Source organism: Patella vulgata, chromosome 3 (assembly GCF_932274485.2).
Source record: "Patella vulgata chromosome 3, xgPatVulg1.2, whole genome shotgun sequence".
Lineage (NCBI taxonomy): Eukaryota > Metazoa > Mollusca > Gastropoda > Patellidae > Patella > Patella vulgata.
Window position 1 is genome coordinate 5,920,462 of NC_065881.2, and position 23,288 is coordinate 5,943,749.

Sequence of the window (23,288 nt, forward strand, 5' to 3'; positions counted from 1 at the left end):
GTTTGTAAACACGTTTGGCAGGTCATCAAATTAACATAAAGCGGTTACGTTTTTGGTTTGTGGATATTTAGAAATTCAGGAAAACTGTGTCTAATAACGTGAGTAGAAGCTGTGTTTATTATTTGAATTTGGGAGCCTCTGGTTATTAATGTATTTGGAAGCCACAGAGGTTCAATAGAAGCTCAGGTTATTATTTGTATTTGAGAGCCACGGAGGCTCAGTAGAAGCTCTGATTATCATTTGTATTTGGGAGCCACGGTGGCGCAGTATAGAGCCTGACCATCATTTATATTTGAGAGCCACGGTAGCTCAGTATATGGTCTGGTTATCATTTGTAGTTTGGGAGCCACGATGACTCAGTACAAACTATGGTTATCATTTGTAGTTTCGTAGCCACGTTGACTCAGTACCAAATATAGCTGTCATTTGTGGTTTAGGAGCCACGGTGACTCAGTACCCAATATGGTTGTCATTTGTAGTTTAGGAGCCACGGTGACTCTGTACAAACTATGGTTATAATTTGTAGTTTGGGAGCCACGGTGACTCAGTACAAACTATGGTTATCATTTGTAGTTCGGGAGCCACGATGACTTTGTACAAACTATGGTTATCATTTGTAGTTTGGGAGCCACGGTGACTCAGTACAAACTATGGTTATCATTTGTAGTTTGGGAGCCACGGTGGTTTGGTGAATAAGGCGTTGGCTTACTAACGAGAAGGTCCCTATGGACCTGACAAGGAGAACCCTCTAGTCGCTTTGATGGGACGAAAACCCGACGTCTAGGATATAACAATAGCGACACGTTAAAGATCCTTTAGGAGTGGGCGTGTCCTAGTTGTCTAGAGTGTCACGCTTCGACCTCTAGCTGTCTGGTCACCTCTGGCTTGTGGTTGTTGTTTCGATCCCACTGTGAGCGTATGTGTGGTTTGGAGATAAGGGCGCCTTCTCAACCTCGTGGGTTTACTCCGGGTACTCCGGTTTCCTTCCACAGAAAAGACCACTACGGGTGCGCTGAGCATAGTAAAATAAGACCACTTGTCTGCGATATCACCCTTGGTGGACGCGGACGTTATACACTAATAGAATAAAAAGAAAGATCCTTAAATTTGGAAGTCGAAATAAGAGTAAACCTTAGCGTGGCTGTTAGATAGCACAAGACATGGCCTTATTGCCCTTCTTTAATAGGTCGACTGGTGCAGAAAAATAATTCATTTAACTCTATTTTTTTGGTTTTCGACATTCTTCAGTGAGATTTCCTTTTTGTCTCCATTGTTTGGCTCTGATATTACATATTCAATGATAAATATTCTCTTCGTGTGGTTTAAACATATATCAGTGAGGGACAAAGCAGTTGATGAAACCCCTCTCCTCCCCCCTCCATTCTGGCTACCTCCCTATAGAAGACGTGGGAGGTTGGATGGCCGAATGGTTAGGGCGTTTTCTAGCTCCGGGTCCTCCGGTTTCCTCCCACTTCTAAAGACCCCTATTGGAATAAAATTGAACCATATGTTAGTCCCGAAATGACCTGGTTTCTCTCACTCTCTCTCTCTCTCTCTCTAGAAGATGTGAAATATTTTATTATGAGAAGGTTAAAACTGTTCAAGTGTATATAAGATTGTTGTGATCATTAGCCCACGATTCACAGTAATAAACGTGTTCTATTATTAAAGGTTAACACCAGAAGATAACCTGAAAAACTAGATTGTACGTGGTTAATTATTAGTTAACTCTTCCACTTTCAGGATAAACTGTAGATAAACGTTCGGTGGTCTAGGCGTACAGGATTGGGGTGGTTGGGGGGTACAGTTTCGGTTCCTGAGTTTCTCTATTTTTGGGCCAAATATCACAAAACACCGATTTAGCAAAATGTACCGAAATAAGATTCTCGCAGTTTATTTTCAAAGGATACGAATATTAAACATATATTATGCAAGAGCTAAATCTGTCTATTGCCGGTCTTTCTTTAGATAAATTATTAATTAGACATTTATTAACATGACAAGGTGGACACTGGGATATATAGATAGCAGTGGGGTGTTTGCCCAAATGTATGTGACCGCCTTGTATGAATTTTCAGGCGCCCGAATATTTAAGGGGCCTGTTGCCCCCATCCCCTCGCCCCGCCATCTGGGCTAATACGCTACTGTGAGGTGGTAACTAACTCGGATATCAGAAGTCGACTATATTTAAAACAAATTCAATTTGAGACAATGGCCACCGGCCAAGCTGTTTAAATACACAGTTCAACAAAATAAAATATATATTAGCTGATTCAAGTTGTAATGTGAATGAAAGCCATACATCTGCACCTCTCACAAATGAGATTACCATTTATCAAGTTTTATTTAATCAAACACATTCCAATAGATAGCCTTACACAACTCTTGAGACAGCAGACGTTAATGATAAATCGCAGACGTGTCTGTTGTAACACGTGTATCTGATATTTCTTAATTTATATATCAACACTCAAAGATCATTTCTAATGGCGTGAATAATCATTAGGAAAATTAGATAAGATGGCGTGTTGCAGGCTTCTTTGTTACAATGTTTTATTTGGAGGTGATTAAGAGTGTTTATTTGTCCATTTGTGTCGTCTTTTAAAGCGGAATTCCAGTGGATAACCATGTTTGTATTTTTAAACGGAATTTCTCATTATTAGTAATTTCTCCCAGAAGTTTAAAGTGTACCGGGGCTGCCTCGCTGTTAGTGACAAGAAATTATTATAATCTATCTAATCCTGTCCGGAAAAATTAAAATTTGTGACAAAATGCAGAAGTGTCATCCTCTGTGCACAGATTTACTGGTTTGGTGTTTGGAAATGACAACCTATATGTGAGTTAAGGGGTGATATTATGAGTATTTGGTTTGGTTGAAATTAATTTCAATCTATGACTCTACTTTCATATGTTCTCATTTCTGGAACTTTTTAAAGTATTTATCATGTAAAAGAGAGAGAGAGAGAGAGAGAGAGAGAGGGGGTGTGAGATGTTAATGAAAGTTATGTGACTGGATTTTGACAACACCGGAGTTCTCATACTACACGGAGGCAGACCACCATTAAATTTCATCATCTCGGTACCCACGAATTGTAGTTCGTCTATTTATAGCAATTCTCTCTCTCTCTCTTTTCTCCCCTTTTGCATGCCCATTTTTGTTGATTTTTTGGTCTAGAATGGACGAAGAGGGTTTGAATTAACATTTTCTGCCAGGTTTTGGTAAATATTCATGATTTTGAGGCGGAAGGATAAGAGGGTTATCAGGTTAGCTACGGCGATATGTACGGCAACTAGTTACATGTTTTTAGTATGCTTCTTCAAGTTTGTGTATCTCAAAATTTTGGTGGTCAACCTCATACAAATTTTAGTGCAAAGACATGACCATTTGTTCCTCTGTCTGTAGTGAAAAGCATTCAGCCCAACGAAAATTTGGGGAAAAGTTGGTGGTGGGCAAAGAGGCCAGAATTAACATTGAAGTCAATGGGGAAATTAATGGTGGTCTTGAGTATTGAGAATTATGCGCATACTAAACTTAGGCTGTCTGTCTACAGTTAGCTCCCCTTGAGAACAGACACTAAGCTAGTTGACCGATATTTTAAGTCCTAAATCGACGATTTTACTCGAAAACACTAAGTATACTTCGAGAATTTTGTTAAGTGGTTATTTTGCTTCCATGTAATAAAATTCTTTAGTGTTTAATAGATGTTAATCGGAGTAGAACCGCTTTACAAAACAGTATACGAATTTTTGGATATGGCGGTCATTTAGGGCAGAGATCTATTCTCGAAGTATGAAGTAGATGCATCTCTATGTGCAGAATTCAGAGTTCTGTGTAGGGCTACATAACCTTGTCTACGTAGCTTAGATTTAGATCTTCTTTTCTTCATTCTAGAGAGAGAGAGAGAGAGGGGGAGAAATGGGGTTTAACGTCCACTTGACACAAACTAGGTCATTTCGGGACTAACACACGGTTCAATTTTATTTCAATAATTCGCTTGCGCGTAGGGGTCTTTGGCAATGGTAGAAAGCCGGAAGACCAGGAGAAAACCCACGAGGTTGGACAGGCGACCCTACAACCCGGGAATCGAAACCCCGCCAGTTGAATCAATGACAGACCGTATGATACAGCGCGTATATGCTAACCATTCGGCCATCCAACTTTTAATTTCACTGAAACGTATAAAATAAAAAAACCAGCATGTAAAGAGCTTGTCTGGCGTTTGATGACGATGGAGTAATAATTAGGGGTATTAAGAAGGATGGCGTGTTGCGATCACCCGGATTAAGTCACCATGGTGAATCGGAGAAACGTGACGAAGTAGAGTGGATGGGGGTTTATCAACACGATTTGTACGCTGTTTCAAATATACATAACGTGACGTTGGAGCTTTGAATGGCTCAGTCATTCGTCAAATGTCAGATTTATGTCATATGTAAAGTTGGTCAGCTTCTTATCAACGTAATGAGCATACGAGTAATGAATGTGGAATTTTCGACATATTCCGAATGCAAGTATTATTGATGATGGCGGAAATTGGTATGTTTTTAACTTATAAATATACAATGAATGTGGAATCTTCGACGAATTCCGAATGAAAGTATCCCAGAATTAATTATTGACGATGGCGGATATTAAAATATATAATTCCTTGGGTGTGAATTAGTTATTTAGAAGCAGAGTTTTATTATTAAGTGACATTGTGAGAAATGTTTTTGGTGGTGTATATAGCCTAAAAATGAGATTTTGTCATAATGCACTGTCAGGTATATTACATATCGCACGGTAAGGTATATTACATAACAACGAATTTTTTTCGGCTTTCGGGGATTTTTTAGTTCCTGTCGTCACTTGCTGCATTGGTCTACACGTAAAAGAATCCTTGACAATTGGAAATCTATGACGAGTAGGCTGAAACGCCGGTGGCTAGACAATATTCGCCTACCTCAATTCCACACGGAACCGTTGAAACAAAAAATAATATACCATATGTTTGGCTCAAAATGTCTGAAGTTGGCGGAACATTAAACCCCATTTCTTATTCTATTTGTGTTTAACGCCCGCTTCCACTGCTTATTATCTTAGTGCACGCGCAGTGGTCTTTCCGGTGGAAGGAAACCGGGGTAAACCCACGAGGTTGAGAAGGCGCCCCTCAAAGCCAGATACGTTCACATCAGAGACCGAAACCACGACCGCGAGCTACCCCAATCTACCTAAAATTCCATTCTATCTCGTGGATATTATACGCGTATATTGTCGTTTCATAGTGTCATGTTAGGTGGTTGTCAACGATAAACATTCGGGGTGGGGTGGGGCGGGGTATACTGTCAAGTAAATTGGTTATCAACAATATGACAAATGTAGTTCCAGACAATATTCAAATTCCAATTTCAAATTAACCTAATTCTGTTAAATTACGTTGGAATCCCATCGTCGTCATGGTAATCGTGTCATGTATATATATGCCATATATCCTACCATTATATAATATTGATTATATCGTAGACTTGGTTGACATGACATGTCTAGACGTATATAAGTTTAAATATAAAATACTGATTCACCGGAAATAGACAGGAAATCGGACCCCGAGTTCACAAAGCATTCTCAGACTTAAGTTAAAAATTTACTCAAAATTATTCAGCTTAATTTAACTAAAATATAGACCTTTTAAAGTTAAGAATTTACTCAAAATTGTTCACCTTATTTTAACTAAACTATAGCCTTTTATAAAACTTTTATTGTTTTAATGTATCAAATACATCAATAAGAAACTATGTACAAAGTTTTATGTTTCTGGATCAAATATATTTCTCATAAACAGTGAGAATGCTTTGTGAACTTGGGTCCTACCAACTTCTCTGTACATACAGAATATCTGGTTTAAAATATGGTTTAATTTACCTTCGAGGGGGGTGGGGTGGGTGGGGGTGGGGGGAATGACATGACACGCGCGCGTTATATCGCAGGGTCTGGTATTGAGTCAACTGGCGGGGTTTAGATTCCCCGCTTGTACGTGAGAAGGAGTAGGATCGCCTGTCCAACCTCGTGGCTTTTCTCTAAAGACGTCTAAACGCAAGCGAATTATTGAAATAACATTGAACCATATGTTAGTCCCGAAATGACCTAGTTTGTGTCGAGTGGACGTTAAACCCCTCTCCACCTCTCTCCCTTTCTTTTTCTCTCTCCCTCTCCCTGCCCCCCCTCTCTCTCTCCCTGCTCCCCCCTCTCTCTCTCTCTCTCTTTCTCTCTCTGCTCCCCCCTCTCTCCCTCTCCCTGCTCCCCCCCTCTCTCTCTCTCTCTCTTTCTCTCTCTGTAATAGGCCCATAATTCTAAATTAAAACAAACAATAACTTTCATTCATTATGACCCGTCCATTAAAGATGCATTTTCATGAAATCATTAAGTCACAGTTTGAACAGTTTGAACGTTGGATGGATCTGTAATATAAATATCGTTTGATCTACAACTGTAATATAGCGATGATTTATAGACATAGTTTTACTATAAACATACAACCGCATTATGCATGAAGTCATGCTTCATTAACATATATAAATCGCCCAGGGTATGTACATTTACTTATATAAAAATATGTTTATATTAAAAACTTATATTAAAAACTGTTCCTGTTCAATAATCGGCATTTACAACGAGTTTGTTGATGGTGACAGCTGACATCAACACGTATATCGTTGAACATGAAATATACATTCTGTTGATTAGACGTTTATTGTGTGTTGATGGAATGTCAATATGGATATAATGTATGTGTATTTATGCTCAAGTTGTTTTATGTGATGGTTTATAAAAAAAAAACCATAAACAATTTGTCTGCGATATCACTTCTGTGGAAGGAGGCGTTAAAGCACCAGTTAGTAGTAGTAGTAGTGTATTTGGACATAAAATTGAAAAGTGTTTCTGAACATAGAATTGTTGTGGTTCGTGTATTTTAGATCATTGTGCTGTTGTTTTATTATAATGGGGATGTACATTTTAATTTAAGATCACTTTGCTTTGATGTTTTATTCCAGTGGGTCCTCCGGTTTCCTCCCACTGCTAAAGACCCCTACGCACAATTGAATTATTAAAATAAATTTAAACCAGTTGTTAGTCCCGAAATGACCTAGTTTGTGTCGATTCACTCGAGTGAACGTTACCCCCTCTCTCTCTCTCTCCCTCTCTCTCTCCCCCTCTATCTCTCTCTCTACCCCTCTCTCTCTTTCTCCCCTCTCTCTCTCTCCCTCTCTCTCTCCCCCTCTCTCTTCCCCTCTCTCTCTCTCCTCTCTCTCCCCCTCTCTCTCTCTCTCTCCCTCTCTCTCTCCCCCTCTCTCTCTCTCTCTCATTTTAATTTAAGACTATGTTTTATTACAGTAGTTATTAGAATATACAAAGTATACAAATTGATAACACGGGTTGAGGTTGTAAATTAACACCCTGTATTGAATTATACAGATTCCGTCAAAGTTGAATTTGCTAAATCGATCAACATAATTATTATGTTGTATCAAACATAGTTGCTGTTGTGGTACTCAGGTCCTGTTTAAGCGGAATGGGGTGACTGGGTGGCAATATGAAAAGAGCCCCCAAATTAGTTATATTTTTGTTATTTAGGGTATATGATTTATAATTCTATGATTTTATTTATTATGTTGTGGTTGTGCCAGATATATCAATACTGGCATACATGTACAAGTTGCATGTGTGTGAGTGTGACGGACAATGTCCCCTTTTAACCGTTGATACAAGGATCTCAGTGATATTTTCAGCCAGAATCCTCATGTAAGGTGAAACTTGTCCTTGTCGTACTAGCATATTGGGTCTAGCCCCTGTTGATATCGATTCCCTTATTATCGTTGATTATGGCCGAATGGTTAGCGCGTGTGCGTTGTATCATAAGGTCTGTCATTGGGTTAACTAGCGTGGTTTCGATTTCCCGGATGTACGTGACAAGGAGTAGGGTCGAATGTCCGACCTCGTTGGTTTTCTCCGGGTCCTCGGGTTTCCTCCCACTGCTAAAGACCCCTATGCGCAAGCGAATTATTGAAATAAAATGGAATGATATGTTAGTCCCGAAATGGCCCTATTTTGTGTCTCGAGTGGACGTTAAACTCCACCTCTCTCTCTCTCTCTCTCTCGGTGTTCGATCCCTGCATTGGCCGAGAAAGTTCATCCAGATTTACCGGCGTGGTTCTCCCTTGTCAGTGATGCAGGACGGAGGGGCTGACAAGGAAAGCTATCTAGTCGTTCGGATGGGACGAAAAACCGAGGTCCCGTGTACACATTGGCGTGCACGTAAAAGATCCCTTGGCAGTTGGAATTCGATATAAGAGTAGGCCGTAGTGCCGCTGTCCGGGCAAAATTTCCCTCATAGCACACTGTATGGCGTATGCCCGTCTTCATTAGCCCAGGTTAGGAGCAGAACAGTAGGACGTTAAACCCCATTTCATTTCATTTCATTTCTCTCTCTCTCTCACTCTCTCTCTCTCTCTATCTCTCTCTTATCGTTGAATGATATCAATAACGTTTTATCCAAGATGGCCACACTAAAGAACAGATAAATTATGTTATTTATTCTGGCAATCTAGTGTACTGTGATATGATTTCAACTGTCTTATCCTATACCAGTCAGGATCTATAATAGTTTAACTGGAATATTGCCAAAACATCTGGAGAGCTGTGTGTTATGTCAACAGCTGAATATTTTAAGAAATTTAATAAGTTTTAAGAGATCTGAGAGTTGGCAATAATATACACTCATTCAATATGATATGGATATAGCTTAAACAAGTCATTTAGTTCAGAGTTGAATATTTTGTGTACCTACTGCGTCTTTTAGAATGTTATGGATAAAACTGATTATGGATAGTATAGGTTTGTACGAGTTTGTGTTTTTTGGGGTTTTTGGGTTTTTTTGTTTTTTTTTGGGGGGGGTGTCTAACAAAAAAGCTATAAATAAATTAGTGATACCGCAACGCAGAACCGGAACTGTGGTTGTTTTGGTCGTGTCTGTGGACCGAGTTTTTACTTTTTTTTAGGCGCGGGGGTTGGATGGCCGAATGGTTAGCACGTGTGCGCTGTATCATAAGGCCTGTCATTGAGTCAACTGGCGTGGTTTCCATTCCTCGGTTGTACGTGACAAGGAGTAGGGTCGCCTGTCCAACCTCGTGTGTTTTCTCCGGGTCCTCCGGTTTCCTCCCATTGCTAAAGACCCCTACGTGCAAGCGAATTATTGAAATAAAGTTGAACTATGTGTTAGTTCCGAAATGACCTAGTTTGTGTCGGGTAGACGTTAAACTCCATCTCTCTCTCTCTCTCACTGACATCAATATGGGAGTATTATAAATTGCTTTAACCTCGACACATGGCGTGTCTGTGGATTTATAATCTTATTTTTGTGAATGAATAAGTTTAAAGTCTGGGTCTAACACCCCGCAATAATGGCTTTATATTGAACTACGTTATCTCTATGGGGGGTCTTGCGTTGTTATGGTTGCTAATGAAATCTTTAAGCTCAGTTTTTGTGTTTTACGTCAACAGTTTGTGATGTCCCGTAGTGTCGAGATTTGATTTTCTATAGAATGTTTTTATTTTGTAAGTGTGGAATGTGATTATAGGTTGTTTTTTTACCTAACGAACCCAGGTGTGGGTGAGGGTTAATTAGATAGCGGAGATTAGCAAGAAGATTAACGGGGTTTAGGATAAATACGTGATGTTTGAGGAAACCATCTTGGATAAACAACTTGAGCTGACTTTGGGGCCTTGGGTTGATCTGTGAGCAAGTATCGTCACGTCTAGGAGAATGATAGGTTAAATGGACTAATTTAACGATACGGAATTTACCACAGTCAGGCATCGATACGGAATTTACCACAGTCCAACAACGATACGGAATTTACCAGAGTTCCATCGATACGGAATTTACCACAGTCCGACATGGGGATAGGTAAGAACAAAGTTATGTAACCCTGTCCTGTGTTTATTAAGGTTTGCCAGAAGTCTTATCTCTGTAAATAGTTTTAAAATTGTTTCCAAGCATAATATCGAGGAACCTTTGGTGTTATAATGAAATGTAAATCTGTGAAGTTTGTTACAGCATTGCAGGTCTTTGAAGTTATCCTCTTTGTAAAATGAAAGAGAAAAGGTCAATCTATATTTTGTTTCGTTTTTTTATACTTTCGATGGCCTCTACTACATGAAGATCTGGCCCTATGACGTTAGACGTTTCTAGTGGTTTACCCACAGTTCCGTGCGCACGCCAAGAATTCACCGTAACAGACCGTTTCATTAGCTAAATCCTCACATCAACTAGAACGCGTGTTACATAACAACTCTTCCAGATCCTATTGTTGCGAAGACAAGTAAAACGAAATTTTGAACCATAAAAACTAAATGAAATAGGGATCACCAACCCCTGGAGGTCTAAAGAGAGTTTCTCGGGTTTTTGTAGCGTTCCCTTTATCAAGACGGATGGCCTGGGAAGGAACAATGAAAAGGTTTTTAGAATTTCGGATGGAACGAAAAACCTAGGCCCTGTGTATACGTTGGCGTGCATTACTTTGTCTTCATTACTTCGTTAGGCGCAGAAAAATAGGACGTTAAACCCCATTGTATGTCTTTGTGAAAGTAAAACTACTTTATTAGCGATTGACGCAGAGCCCTCGCCCCTCCACGCACGTGTACCCCCTACTTGAGAGATTAAACTTTGATGTGACATTGATGACAGATAACAGGCCCTGAGTTCACAAAACATTCTCGGACTGACTTAAGTTATTTTAACTAAAATAAAGCCCTTTATAAACTTTTGTTGATTTAATGTATCAAACACATCAATAAGAAACTGTGTGCAAAGTTTTGTGTTTCTGGATCAAAGATATTTGTCATAAACAGTGATTGAAAGTTGAGTAAATTCTTAATTTAAATTTGAGGATGCTTTGTGAACTCTGGGCTAGATAGGAATGGGGAATATTCCCAGGATAGGTTTACCGTTTTTGTTCGTTTCTGGTGTTTTACGTCCACTTCCACCTAAGGTGATATCGTAGACAATAGGTTTACCATTAAATATAGGCTATATATAAAGAGAGATTACGTATAGATCATGGAAATGAAATAAAATGGGGTTTAACGTCTTGCTGTTCAATATAGGTCACGGATCAATGGGTTGATTAAAGGGTATTGTATAATCAGGTGTAATCCACATTAGTATATAAACGCTAATAAAACTAGACTCTAATATATTCCTTGTTAAACAGAGCTATAAGCTGTTAAACAGACGAGGTTGCGTAAAGAAATGGTTTTATTGTTGGTTATTACGGTCTAATAAAGTTGATGTTATATTAAGGGATCTGGGGTAATCGCTATTATATAATACCTGTCTATCGTATTTGTTGTTGTTGTTTGTCGTTTTAAAATTATGTTTTTGTGTTGAATTGTTTGTGAAATAGCTTATTTAACGTCCGCTTCCACTGTCATTCAATTTGCACTCTTCGCATATTTCGCTGAACATAACTGATTAGAAATTACAGTAAAAACAGCAACGATTGAATGTGAATCAGTTTATACTACAGTATTATATGCTTTACGACCCATTTGTGTCAGTTTCTAGGTGCCAAATATTAGCGATTTAGCTCTTTTAATATCGAATGATGAACGAGACTAGGCCTAAAATTCAATGGCTAATATCTCGATTTAGAGTTGAGCAATTTGACTGAAATTTTCAGCATTATGTAGTTTTTAACAGCCAGCTCTTTATCTAATCTCCCATAATGTATCTTTAAACAGCATTAAAATAATCATAAAAGTTATATTCGAAATAGTTTTAATCGTATTTTGGAATTATTTTAATGTTCTATGCTTACTGTAGAACCTTTGTGTAGAACGCTACTATTGTATTCTAATTGCAGCTAATTTTCTGCCACGATTCTCTTATCGTTTTCAAACATAATGACGTTTTAATGTTTTCATCTTTATAACACCCTTAAATATGCAATAAATTATACTTTCGTGACTAGCTTTCGTAAGCTTCACGAAAACTATCAAATATCCAGCAATCTATCAGTTGTTATAGGTACATTTGTAAAATATTGGTATTTAGCTCGCGATTCTTTAATAATTATCAAAGCTTTAGGTAGCTTTGGTCTGGAATACTAATAAGGACGGTAGATAACAGGCTCTAATCCCCTGAAGGCGTTCTAACCCAGCTGTTAGGGTAAAGAAAACAGGGGCTATTGTTAATTAAATGATTGACAGCACACATACAAGTTGGCCCCACCCACTTTTATAATTAGCTGACCGTCAGTAAGGGTCGGAGGGTTTAAACCCATAATCAGTTTGACCACTTGACTAGACACTGGTCATTCAAACCAACTGGACGAAGACAAGACAAGACGGAAATTGCTTTTATATCTATTGGGATTTCTATCTAAATGACAGACGCGGCTTCTTGTTTTTAAGAGACGGGTTAATAAACGAACAGTTTAATAGAATATCAGAAGACTTGTGAGTTAGGGTCTTTGTTGTTCCAGCAACTATAACAATTGTGTTGGATTTGGAGTCAGACGAACATTGAAAGGGCTATTGAGATCTTTTCTTGATTCGGAATATTTGTCAAGTGTTAGCGATTTTTGTTATTTGGACAACCAAAATGGATAACTTTTTAGTCGGTATGTATTTCTGGATTATTCAGTGAGTTTGCTGTTGTGTATTTATGTTTTTTGGTGCATTCTATTTGAACCAAGGGAGTCCCGGTGGCTTATTTAAGTGAGTAATAAGCTGGCTAGCTAGCCTTGGGGTAGCGTTTCCGATCCCTGCATTGCCCGAGAAAGTTCATTGGGATTTTCCTACGTGGTTTCCCCTTGTCAGTGATGCAGGACGGGGGGGGGGGGCTGACAAGGACAGCTGTCTAGTCGTTCGGATGGGACGAAAACCCGAGGTCCCGTTTATACATTGGCGTGCACGTAAAAGATCCCTTGGCATTTGGAATTCGATATAAGGGTAGACCGTAGTATCGCTACCCGGGCAAAATTTCCCTCATAACACACTGTATGGCGTATGCCCGTCTTCATTAGCTCAGCTCGGAGCAGAACAGTGGGACGTTTAACCCCATTTCATTTCATTCTATTTATTTGAATCAAAAACAAATGATATTTATTAAAACCACGTTTTGTTAATAGAATATACGACGACCTCTAACATGCTGCTATAAACATTATAATATAATCTATTATATCACAGTGACCCAGTCAGAATGGCGCTGGCTCACTACCAGGAGGTTCCCGGTTCTGCCCCGGTGTTAGCCTTGAATCCTCTTGTCAGTGGTATATGACAGAGGGCCCGACAATTAGAACCATCTAGTTGTTCGGATGGGACGATAAACATGTTCCTCCCGTGTAGCCAAGTGTAAATGCAGGTGGAAACGAGAGACAATGTTCTTCTGCGTACTCTGCATGGCGTATTTCCTGTTTCTTCATGAGCCCAGTTGGTGTAAAAAAGTAGGACGTTAAAACCCCATTTCATTGTCTGCGATATCACCCAAGGCGGAAGTGGACGTAAAACTCCATATCATTTCCAATATATTTATCTATCCAATGTAGGATTTAATCATTTTTACCACCATGCCATTACCATAATGTAGATGAGCGGACCCTATTAAAATTCCGCGATTAGATACATCAACCACAGGTACACCGCCTTATCTTGTAGATAATATCATATACATATCACGTGACAGGAATAAATTATCTGTGTACATCAATTGAATTTAATGCATTCTATATTGTATAGTCTCAGCAAGACTAGTCATCAATCTCAGGTGCATTCTTTTGTATAGGGTTTTTATCTAATCTTCTGCCATTTTACCATAAACCATCTTAAAATTCATTCAAGGTGAACGGAATGTGGTGCAAGCGTTTGTATCAAAACCGTAGATGAGGTCGTTTTATGTAGGGTGTGTGTGTGTGTGTATGTCTTGGGGGGGGGGGGGGTAGCACGACAATTCGGCCCCAACACAGACGACCTTTAGAACTAGGGTTCGGGGGAGGGGGGCAGTGGGAGTAAGGCGCTGGCGCACTACCCAGGAAGTCACCGGTTCGGTCTTCGAGATTCCTCTGCCTGGCTTCTCCTTATCAGTGGTGCGGGACAAAGAACCTGGCAAATAACTACGCCTGGTCTTTCGGATGGGACAAAAGCAACGAGATCCAGCGACACTTTGGCATAAACGTAACATAACCCTTGTCAGTTTGAATTCAATAAAAAGCGTACCCGTCTTCATAAGCCCAGTTGGTGCAGAGAAGTAGGACGTTAAACCCCATTCCATTTATATAGGGATATAATTTCTCCTTGAATGAAAGAATCAGAAATGCTTGAGTAAAATCTTTAGACAAGTGAATTTATCTGGTCGGACGTGACTGCCTATTAACAAATGGTTTTCATGATTTGATGCGAGTCACAATAGACAATGTGTAGAGATTACTGAGAGTTTAACTGTATCCGCGGACAACACGTGAACTCTTCGACTGTGTTACTGTACATCCAACCAAATAACTAGTTTTAAAAATGGATGGATGAATGAATGAATGAATGAATGAATGGGGATGGATGGATGAATATTTTTTATGGTTTAAGCTTTTCTGCAACCTTTCACTAAAGGAGTAGATCTTATTACATGTATGTATTTTTTAATCATATCGGGGGGGGGGGGGTTAGCACGTGCGCGCTGTATCATAAGCCTGTCATTGAGTCAACTTACGTGGTTTCGAATCCCCGGTTGTACGTGACAAGGAGTAGGGTCGCCTATTCAATCTCGTGGGTTTTCTCCGGGTTCACCGGTTTCCTCCCACTGCTAAAGTCCCATAAAATTCAACGATATGTTAGTCCCGAAATGACCTAGTTTGTGTCGAGTGGACGTTAAACCCCATTTCCCTCTCTCTCTCTCTCTCTCTCTCTCTCTCTCTCTCTTTAATCATAACCGACCCCAACGATACTACGTACATATATGTTATACACTCGATGTCTGTACTGGTACACACAGTAAATTGGAATTAATTCATAAAATAATTGATGAGCTACATGCAATTATTCCAGGAAGATGCGCTTTCAGATTATCCCGACAAAAAAAAACAAACAATAACCACGTGTTCAAGACAGTTGCTTCCTTCAGAAACCATTATTATTATTAATCAACGCTGTCAATTAAAACCCGAACACGAAAACTAACTTAGTGATGACCGAGGTCAGAGGACTCATTTCTCCTGAACTGACTGCTTTAATACTGGAGGGGATCAACGGGGGATTTAGATGGTGTTATCTTCTTGAGATTCTTGCTATTTATCCTCGAGTAACCCCCGCTGTTCCAATCAAGCCATACTCCATTATACTATTTTGGGGAAAATGGAGTTTGATGGGCTATATCTATTTGTTAAGGCCAGCTCAATTTTGTTAAGATCCTTGAGATGTAATTAAGGTTAACCACGTGATTGTTGTTGAGATTGTAGGTTAGGGTTAGGGTAAGCATTAGGGCTATGTCCAGGGTTAGGATTAGGGTTGGGATTAGCGCTAGCCCTGTTTACATCTCATGACCTTTGATCAAAAATTGAGCTGGCCTTATTATTTAGCACTAACCAGTTGAATGTCGTTGCTATGGTTTGTAGGTTGACTGGACGTTTTGTAGAGAGGGACATTAACATGCTTTTACTTGAACATCGTGTTTGTGTGAAATATCTTCTACGTGTTATCCTATTTGACACGATACAAGAGATGTGTCCCCGGGGTATGTCAAGAAACTTTACAGAATTCTCGCAGCTTTTTCTTATAATGAGGCCCCGAATACACCGTGAAGAGGAGACAAAAAACATGACATCATGTTGCTAACAATTTTAAATAGATTATTCTTAGATCAGAGCTTTAAGCCGTTATTATTTTTGTAGCAACCTGCCATGTTTTTGGCAACATTTGGTATATTTGTTTATTCACTGAGGACATCTTTGACTGTTTACGAGTATTATTAGGTCACGCCTTGAAGATATTATTACTTGGCTATCAGTGGTGTGTATATAGGCCTATATAGAGGTCGCATTAGTTATTAATTATTATGACACTATCGGCTGATTGGAAACTGATTTATCTGTATTTGTGTATTGTAATTTTATCGTGTAGATATCGTGAAGATAAGATAACGACTCGCTAACGATCATTGACTTTTTGTTTTACAACGAATCTATTTGTTCATTGTCTAGTGACATGCCGAAAGTAAACAAGGTAAGACAATTTTGTTTAAGGTCGTCTATCTGATGACTTGAGTCAATAGCGAGAGAATTGTGTATTCAGTTTAGAGATGCTACATGCATATAATAGTGCAAGGGTCCTCGACCAGATTTGTTGATTCTGGATTTGTGCAAATTGTTTTTCAATTATTTTTAAAAGACTCTGAGGTTAAGAAGAACGTACGTGGAATAAGTTTGTATGCTGTTATTATCGTTATTGTTATTTGAGCTTTAAAAAATGAGAATGTTAAGAACAGTATTTTAAAATGGACCACTTTGTATGTTGCTTTATCATGGTAGACGTGTGGAAACCATGGTGGCTAAGTGGGTAAGACGCTGGCTCGCTATAGCCTGGGGGTTGGGTGTTCGATCCCTACATTGGCCGAGAAGTTTCATCGGGATTTTCGACGTGGTTTCCTCTTGTCAGTGATGCAGGACGGATGGTCTGACAAGGACAGCTATCTAGTAGTTCGGATTGGACGAAAAACCGCGGTCCCGCGTATACATTGTCTTGCATGCAAAAGATCCCTTTGGATTTCGATATAAGAGTCCAATTTAATGTTAAATAATCAAATTGCGCTGCTATTCTAGTCCATACAACACCACGGCCACCCGATGATTATTGGCTTTTCATAACATTGAAGCCAAGAAAAATGAACTGCAATAGGAAAATTTAGCTCTTTCATAATCCATCTACGCGGAAGCGAATTATTGAAATAAAATTGAATCATATGTCAGTCCGGAGATGACCCAGTTTGTGTCGAGTGGACGTTAAACTCCCCCCCTCTCTCTCTCTCTCTCTCTCTCTCTCTCACTTTCTCCATAATACACCCCTAATTGATATGTCGAATATTCGAATATTTAGCTGTCCTAATCCTAAATCGGAATACAACATAAGGTGTATAAATCATTCTAATTATTATTCATTTAATTGTATTTGAATATGCAAATTGGGATAATTTATCATCTTGCTTAGACGGTTTAACTGATTTGCATTTTTTGATTGACAGACAAGCGAATTATCTCTTGTCTGAATATTTCACGAAGAGTAGCGAATGATGAGTTATTTAGTTCAAGACCGTTTGTCTGTTGTTTCGACCCATGGCCATGTCGATGTTAAAAGACACTAACTAATTGAATATCAATATGTCAAATACAGCTTAAAGCGCTGCCTGATCCTAAAGTCAACCCCAAATTTCACAAACAACAAAGACAATAGTTGTCCTTAAGTTATAACCCAAGATAAAAATGCTTGGAGATGTTTTTTTACAAAGAGAAAATTAACCTCCTTGGTTAAACAGTGAAAAGTCTTATAAACAAAAGGGTTGGTTTATAAACGAAAGTGATACTCGTGTTAAGTTCAGTATTGTAGGCATACAGAGAGAAGGTAATATTATAGATTGAATTAAGATAATGGCTAGTTTTATAGTTTGTTAAAGTGCCTAAATGTATACCATCGCTGTTGGATATGTGATTAGGAACACTGCGGACGTCACTGTAAGTACTTTATATCTCGATATCTCGATATTTATGGTAATGAGCTCCAAATATGCTATTTGGTGTAAAAGGTTTTCAAATTGGGAGAGGAGTTCGAGACATGCAATGATTCATCTAAACGATTTTTGGAAATCGTCTGAAAATCATGTAATGTCGCAGAAATTGTTTAACATCAGATAATAGTCTCTGGTTTGTCAACTTGTAATATTATCAGTAGAAATACACCGTTTCACTAGGGTAATATCGTACTTTCTACGGCTACTACTGCTGTTGTTGTTGTTTATTAAAGATTTAACGTCCAATACAATAAATATGATTTTATGGACGGGTTGATTTAATTATAATTCAATGGTTGAAAATTGGTAAAAACACAAAAGTCCTTGTAACTCAAAAAGTCACTTTAAAACACAGTTTGAATATCGCTGTCGTGAGAAGAGAAGGCGGGTCATGCTACTACTACTACTACTACCACTACCAGTAGTAGTAACTTGGTGCTTTAACGTCTGCTTTCACAGAAGTGATATCGCAGACAAGACATAGGAGAGCCGAAGCTGCTTCCTCATTTTAGAATATGATTTTGCAATCTTTCCATTTTAGGCCTTAGGCCATGGATTGGGTTTAGTGGGAAGTTCTTCCCTTTATTTAATAAGAAACATATTGTTTGATAGTTGTTCTCTCTCGTTTCTGGATTGGTAGATGTCATCGTTGTGGGTTTAGTGTTTAGGTGCGACCACTAGTTGTTGTTAGTTAGTTGTATTTTACGTCCGCTTGCACCGAGGTGATATCGCAGACCACTACTACTACTCAGTTTTATATATCAATTAGAGACATACACAATGTATCTTAATTACAGTTGTTACAAACAATTAGAGACATATACAATTAGTTTAATTACTCTATTAGCTTAAATAATCAACTTTATTTAATAATAAACATTCAGAATGTATACACACTTTGTTTAATTAAACTGTCATTTTAAATACACAATTAGTTTTAATTTACATTTAGATTTTATTTACACTCTGTTAATGACTTATTTTAAATACCTAATTAGGTTTTATACAAAAACACATTTTATACACAATATGTTCTTATACACAAGTGTATCATTTGTTTAGATATCCATTAGCGATCCGTTTCAGGGGAGTTGGGTGACCGAATGGTTTAACGGGTGCGCTTTAGATCATAAGGTCTGTCATTGAGTGTGGGGTCGGATGCCCGATTGTACGTGACAAGGAGTAGCGTGACCTGTCCAACCTCGTTAGTTTTCTCTAGGTCCTCTGGTTCCTCCCACTGCTAAACACCCCCAGCCACCCACAGAAATATGAAACATTACTAATGTTATCATAATAATACAAAAAGTTCAGATCAAAGCAAAGTGCACCACTCTATTATGGATTGCTACAAAGTGTTATTTTTCCTTTATGTTGTGTTATGGAGTTATTCATATCAAAATAAATTTCACCTTACATAATATAGATTTGTTCGCTTTGATGTCATTTACCAAAGTAAGGTCGTGGCTTTTGATTATATTCACAACAGTAGTCACACAGGTGCTTGTCCCTGTCATATATATTATCTTATAACATTGTCACTATGATATATCACTGTCATTACTGCCATATAATGACATGTCATGTCAGCTATTTGTGATATCAGCTGACATATATTAACTACTGGTAATAGTGTTAAGTTCTGTTTGGAATATTAAGTACTCTAACATACGTGATTAGTGTAACGTACCGTTCTAGTTTGGCGGGACATATTCTTCAATGGACTTGGTTAATGTGAGAAACTGTTGCCTAAGGTTTTATTTTGAAAACTGAAAAGTTTTTATACGACAGTAGTTTTGATTTATTTGGAAAACGTATGTGAATAACGCTAAGCTTGCCGGTTTTGCAAGAGTTTACTATTTTTATCCGTTCCTTCCTTAAATCTAATTTCTGAAATTTATGACAATAAATATTTAGTGAAAAAAGCGTGGATTTTGTTTAAAGACGACTATACAAAAAGAAAACCTGAAAGTAGCGACAATACCCGATAATAAGTAGAGACAACTTATTTATATTCGGACAACGAAAAACAATTAATAGAAGAAATAAAACCCATGAACAAGGAACATCAACATATCTTAAAAACTTAGGAAGGGAGAATTAACAAACAATTGATGCGAGAATTAACAAAACTTTTTCAGAGAAAATAACAAACTTTTTCAGAGAAAATTAACAAACTTTTCCAGAGAAAATTTATGAAGAGAAAATTTTCAAAGTTATGAAGAGTAAATTAACAAACAATTGAAGAGAAATTAACAAACATTTTCAGAGAAAATTAACAAACGTTTAAATAGAGAATTTATGAAGAGAAATTAACAAACAATCGGGACAGAAAATCAACAAACAATTGAAAAGACAATTTGAAGAGAAAATTAACAAACTTATGAATGAGATGTATAGAGTTGAGATATGGATTTTAAATAGCTGATTTAAATGATACTGAAGCTTGTATGAGTCTAGTAGATCTATAAAAGTGAACTCGTACACGGATCATACCGAGCACCTATTAAACTGAACATCGTGATCATGTCAGCGATAAGCCCACATACAATTATTTTAATTATATTCCATGGATATAAAAACAATCAATGTCATGATTTGAAATAGAAATTCTCAAATCATCGTCAATCGACTGTTCAGCTTCAACAACTTTCCAATTAATCTAGATGAAAACGTCAAACAATGTCCGCCCTTCCGAGGTAAACATTCCCGGTTCCAAATTCCGCGGTCAAGTCTTAATTCAGTAGGCGTGACAGCTTATCGTCGTTATCACGTGCCCCGGGGCGATTAATCACTTATATCCGGCAAATACAAGATAGTTTCTTGTTGACCCGGTAGCATCCTTTGTGTGTTGATTACTTGGCTGTGTTGCTATGAACCTAGACTAGAGTGTCTTATGTGTTGTACAACTCGAGCTTAAACAATATCAACAGACATATCACCCCCTCTAACACTTCATAGCTTGTTGAGGGGTTGGATGGCCGAATGGTTTAGCACTTGCGCTCTGTATCATAAGGCCTGTTATTGAGTCAACTGGCGTGGTTTCGAATCCCCGGTTGTAGGATCGCCTGTCCAACCTCGTGAGTTTTCTCCGGGTCCTCCGGTTTCCTCCCACTGCTAAAGACCCCTACGCACAAGCGAATTATTGAAATAAAGTTGAACTATGTGTTAGTCCCGAAATGACCTGGTTTGTGTCGAGTGGACGTTAAACCCCCTGTCTCTCTCTCTCCCTCTCTCTCTCGCTATCTCTCTCTCTGACACACAAATTGTTGTTTCATAGGCGAAAAGCAGCTAATAACAAAACGGCTGTTGTCCCCTACCGTGCAATAAGTACAGGGGAACCACTATCATAATATTACACAACATGACCCATACATTCTTTGCGAGGATCAAAGGGGCTCATATATTCTAAGAAGCAGGTGTTAGTTTTCAATATTTAAAAATATATGTACACTAAATAGGTTTTTTGTTTGAGTAGACTAAACTGGAGAGGACGCTTATTGGTTAAACTAGAAAATAACCCATTCACTATTTTCAACCTTAGCTCGTAAATGTCTAACGTGTTTTCCATTTAAATTTAAAATGGTAATAGATACGAACTTGGATATAGGTAGAGGACATATACACTTTATATCTACAATACTGTTAAATGGGGCTTGATGTTGTTATTGACGAGAGCCAGCCAAGATTTAGGCTCTTCTTTTAAAAGATGCTTCAAAACTTGAGGCAATCGGTAGGATATGTGAATAGTAGGCAAATATGTACAGAATATACAACAAAAATAACCATCAAATACAATTAAAAACATGTTATTTTTGTTTCGTATTCTGTATATATTTGCCTACTATTCACATACCTGTATCATTCGCTTGATAAAGATGAGATTATCCTCGTCGAAACGTCGCTTAGTTTTAAACTCAGTAATTGTGTATCCATAAAATTGTACCTTATGTTAATATGTTTACATTTGTAATTACTAAATGTCAATCAGAGAAGAAATCGGCACGATGTTAACACACCAGCTAACCATACCTGATTTCGTAGCTTTTTTTAATTAAACATGTAAATTAATTGACCTTTTTTTATCTTTTCAGATGGAGTGGCGCCAACCACGACCTGGACGCAATAGAAACGTTTTTAAAGGTTCATTTTTAGTGTCGACTTTATTAGATCAACATTCCAACCGATTTAAAAGTCGAGCAGTTGCCGTTAAATTTGCCAAAAAACTGTTCCGTGAGGGTCAAATTAAAAGTATTTTTGGAGCCAATTCATTCGAAGACTCTGCCCATTTGTACATGTGGAATGATGACGTCATTAACGATCTACAGCGAACTAATATGACGTCAAATAAAACTGTGAATCACGTGAGCACTGGAATAAAGGAATCTCGTTACGACCAGAAAGTCATTGATGATGCTAAAAATAAAATACTTAATAGAGGCGAACAGATTAATTTAGTGAAGCCATTTAATAATTTTATTCAAGAAGTTCAAAGGGATTATTTGCGTGGTAGTGAACAGGACAGTATTAAAAATCCGCCAAGTGTAAATCCGAAAAATTATAGTTCGCTTCCAACCTACCCTGTTGTTGAGCCTAGGATATCTCCGAGCCAACGGGAGAAACTTACATCTAAATATATAATCGGTAACGCCATGTCGAATTCCAGGAATCGCGTTGTTTTATCCGGAGAAAAACTGATGGATAGTAACGATCGTAAGGAACTGGCGCCTATGGAGTTTAATATGGCGGGAAACGTGACGGGCACCATGAACAGTCAGACGTCTTCGGTTGTGACGGCGGAAAGTAGCGAAAATAACCGAAGATGGGGAGAGACAATTTATTCTTATTCGGACAACGAAAAACAATTAATAGAAGAAATGAAACGCATGAAAAAGGAACATCAACATATCTTAAAAACATACGAAGAGAGAATTAATAAACTCATGGCAAAGATGCATGAATTAAGAAGCATTGCCGAGATGTTAGAAAACTCCAGTACTAAGTCTTCCCCGTATGGTGTTCTTCCAAATAAAGCCAATCTCTTAAGCATTATAGGTAAGCATTTTTCATTAAAACCAATCTCCCTTTATTGGGTGAAATCGGGGTCAAAATTAAATGAATTTACATATAAGTGTGTCTGAGATATGTGCAATCTGATTCAAACACAGATCTTATTTCGTTTCATATTTTATAGTTCAAAATTTGGTTTTACTTGTCTGTACAACACTAGGATCTGGAAGAGTTGTTATATAACCTGCCTTCTGGATGATGTGAGGGATTAGCCAATGTTACGGCCAGTTTTTGGCGTGAAGTGCACGGAACTTTGGGTCAAAGGCCACTCGTGTGACCCCTGACGCGACCTATCGCTACAACCGGTCAGATCTTCATGTAGTAGAGGCCATCGAAAGTATAAAAAAAACGAAACGAAATATATTTTATCGGATTGTGATATGAGGATTGTGATATGGTAGTTTAATTTTG

General features: G+C 38.2%; 1 protein-coding gene across 9 annotated transcripts in view; it reads left to right on the forward strand.

The window, feature by feature from the left end:
- Positions 1 to 23,288, forward strand: part of LOC126815870 (uncharacterized) — an 88,475-nt gene that overhangs the window by 44,707 nt on the left and 20,480 nt on the right. For 6 of the 9 annotated variants that reach the window (XM_050541876.2, XM_056099740.1, XM_050541874.2 and 3 more), the window contains exon 2: positions 21,902 to 22,862. In XM_050541876.2, the coding sequence (XP_050397833.2) occupies positions 21,902 to 22,862 (961 nt within the window). Of the gene's footprint in view, positions 1 to 43; positions 99 to 9,927; positions 9,945 to 17,682; positions 17,755 to 21,901; positions 22,863 to 23,288 lie in introns of those variants that run through there. The other 3 variants (XM_050541879.2, XM_056099741.1, XM_050541873.2) reach the window with 3 other exon arrangements.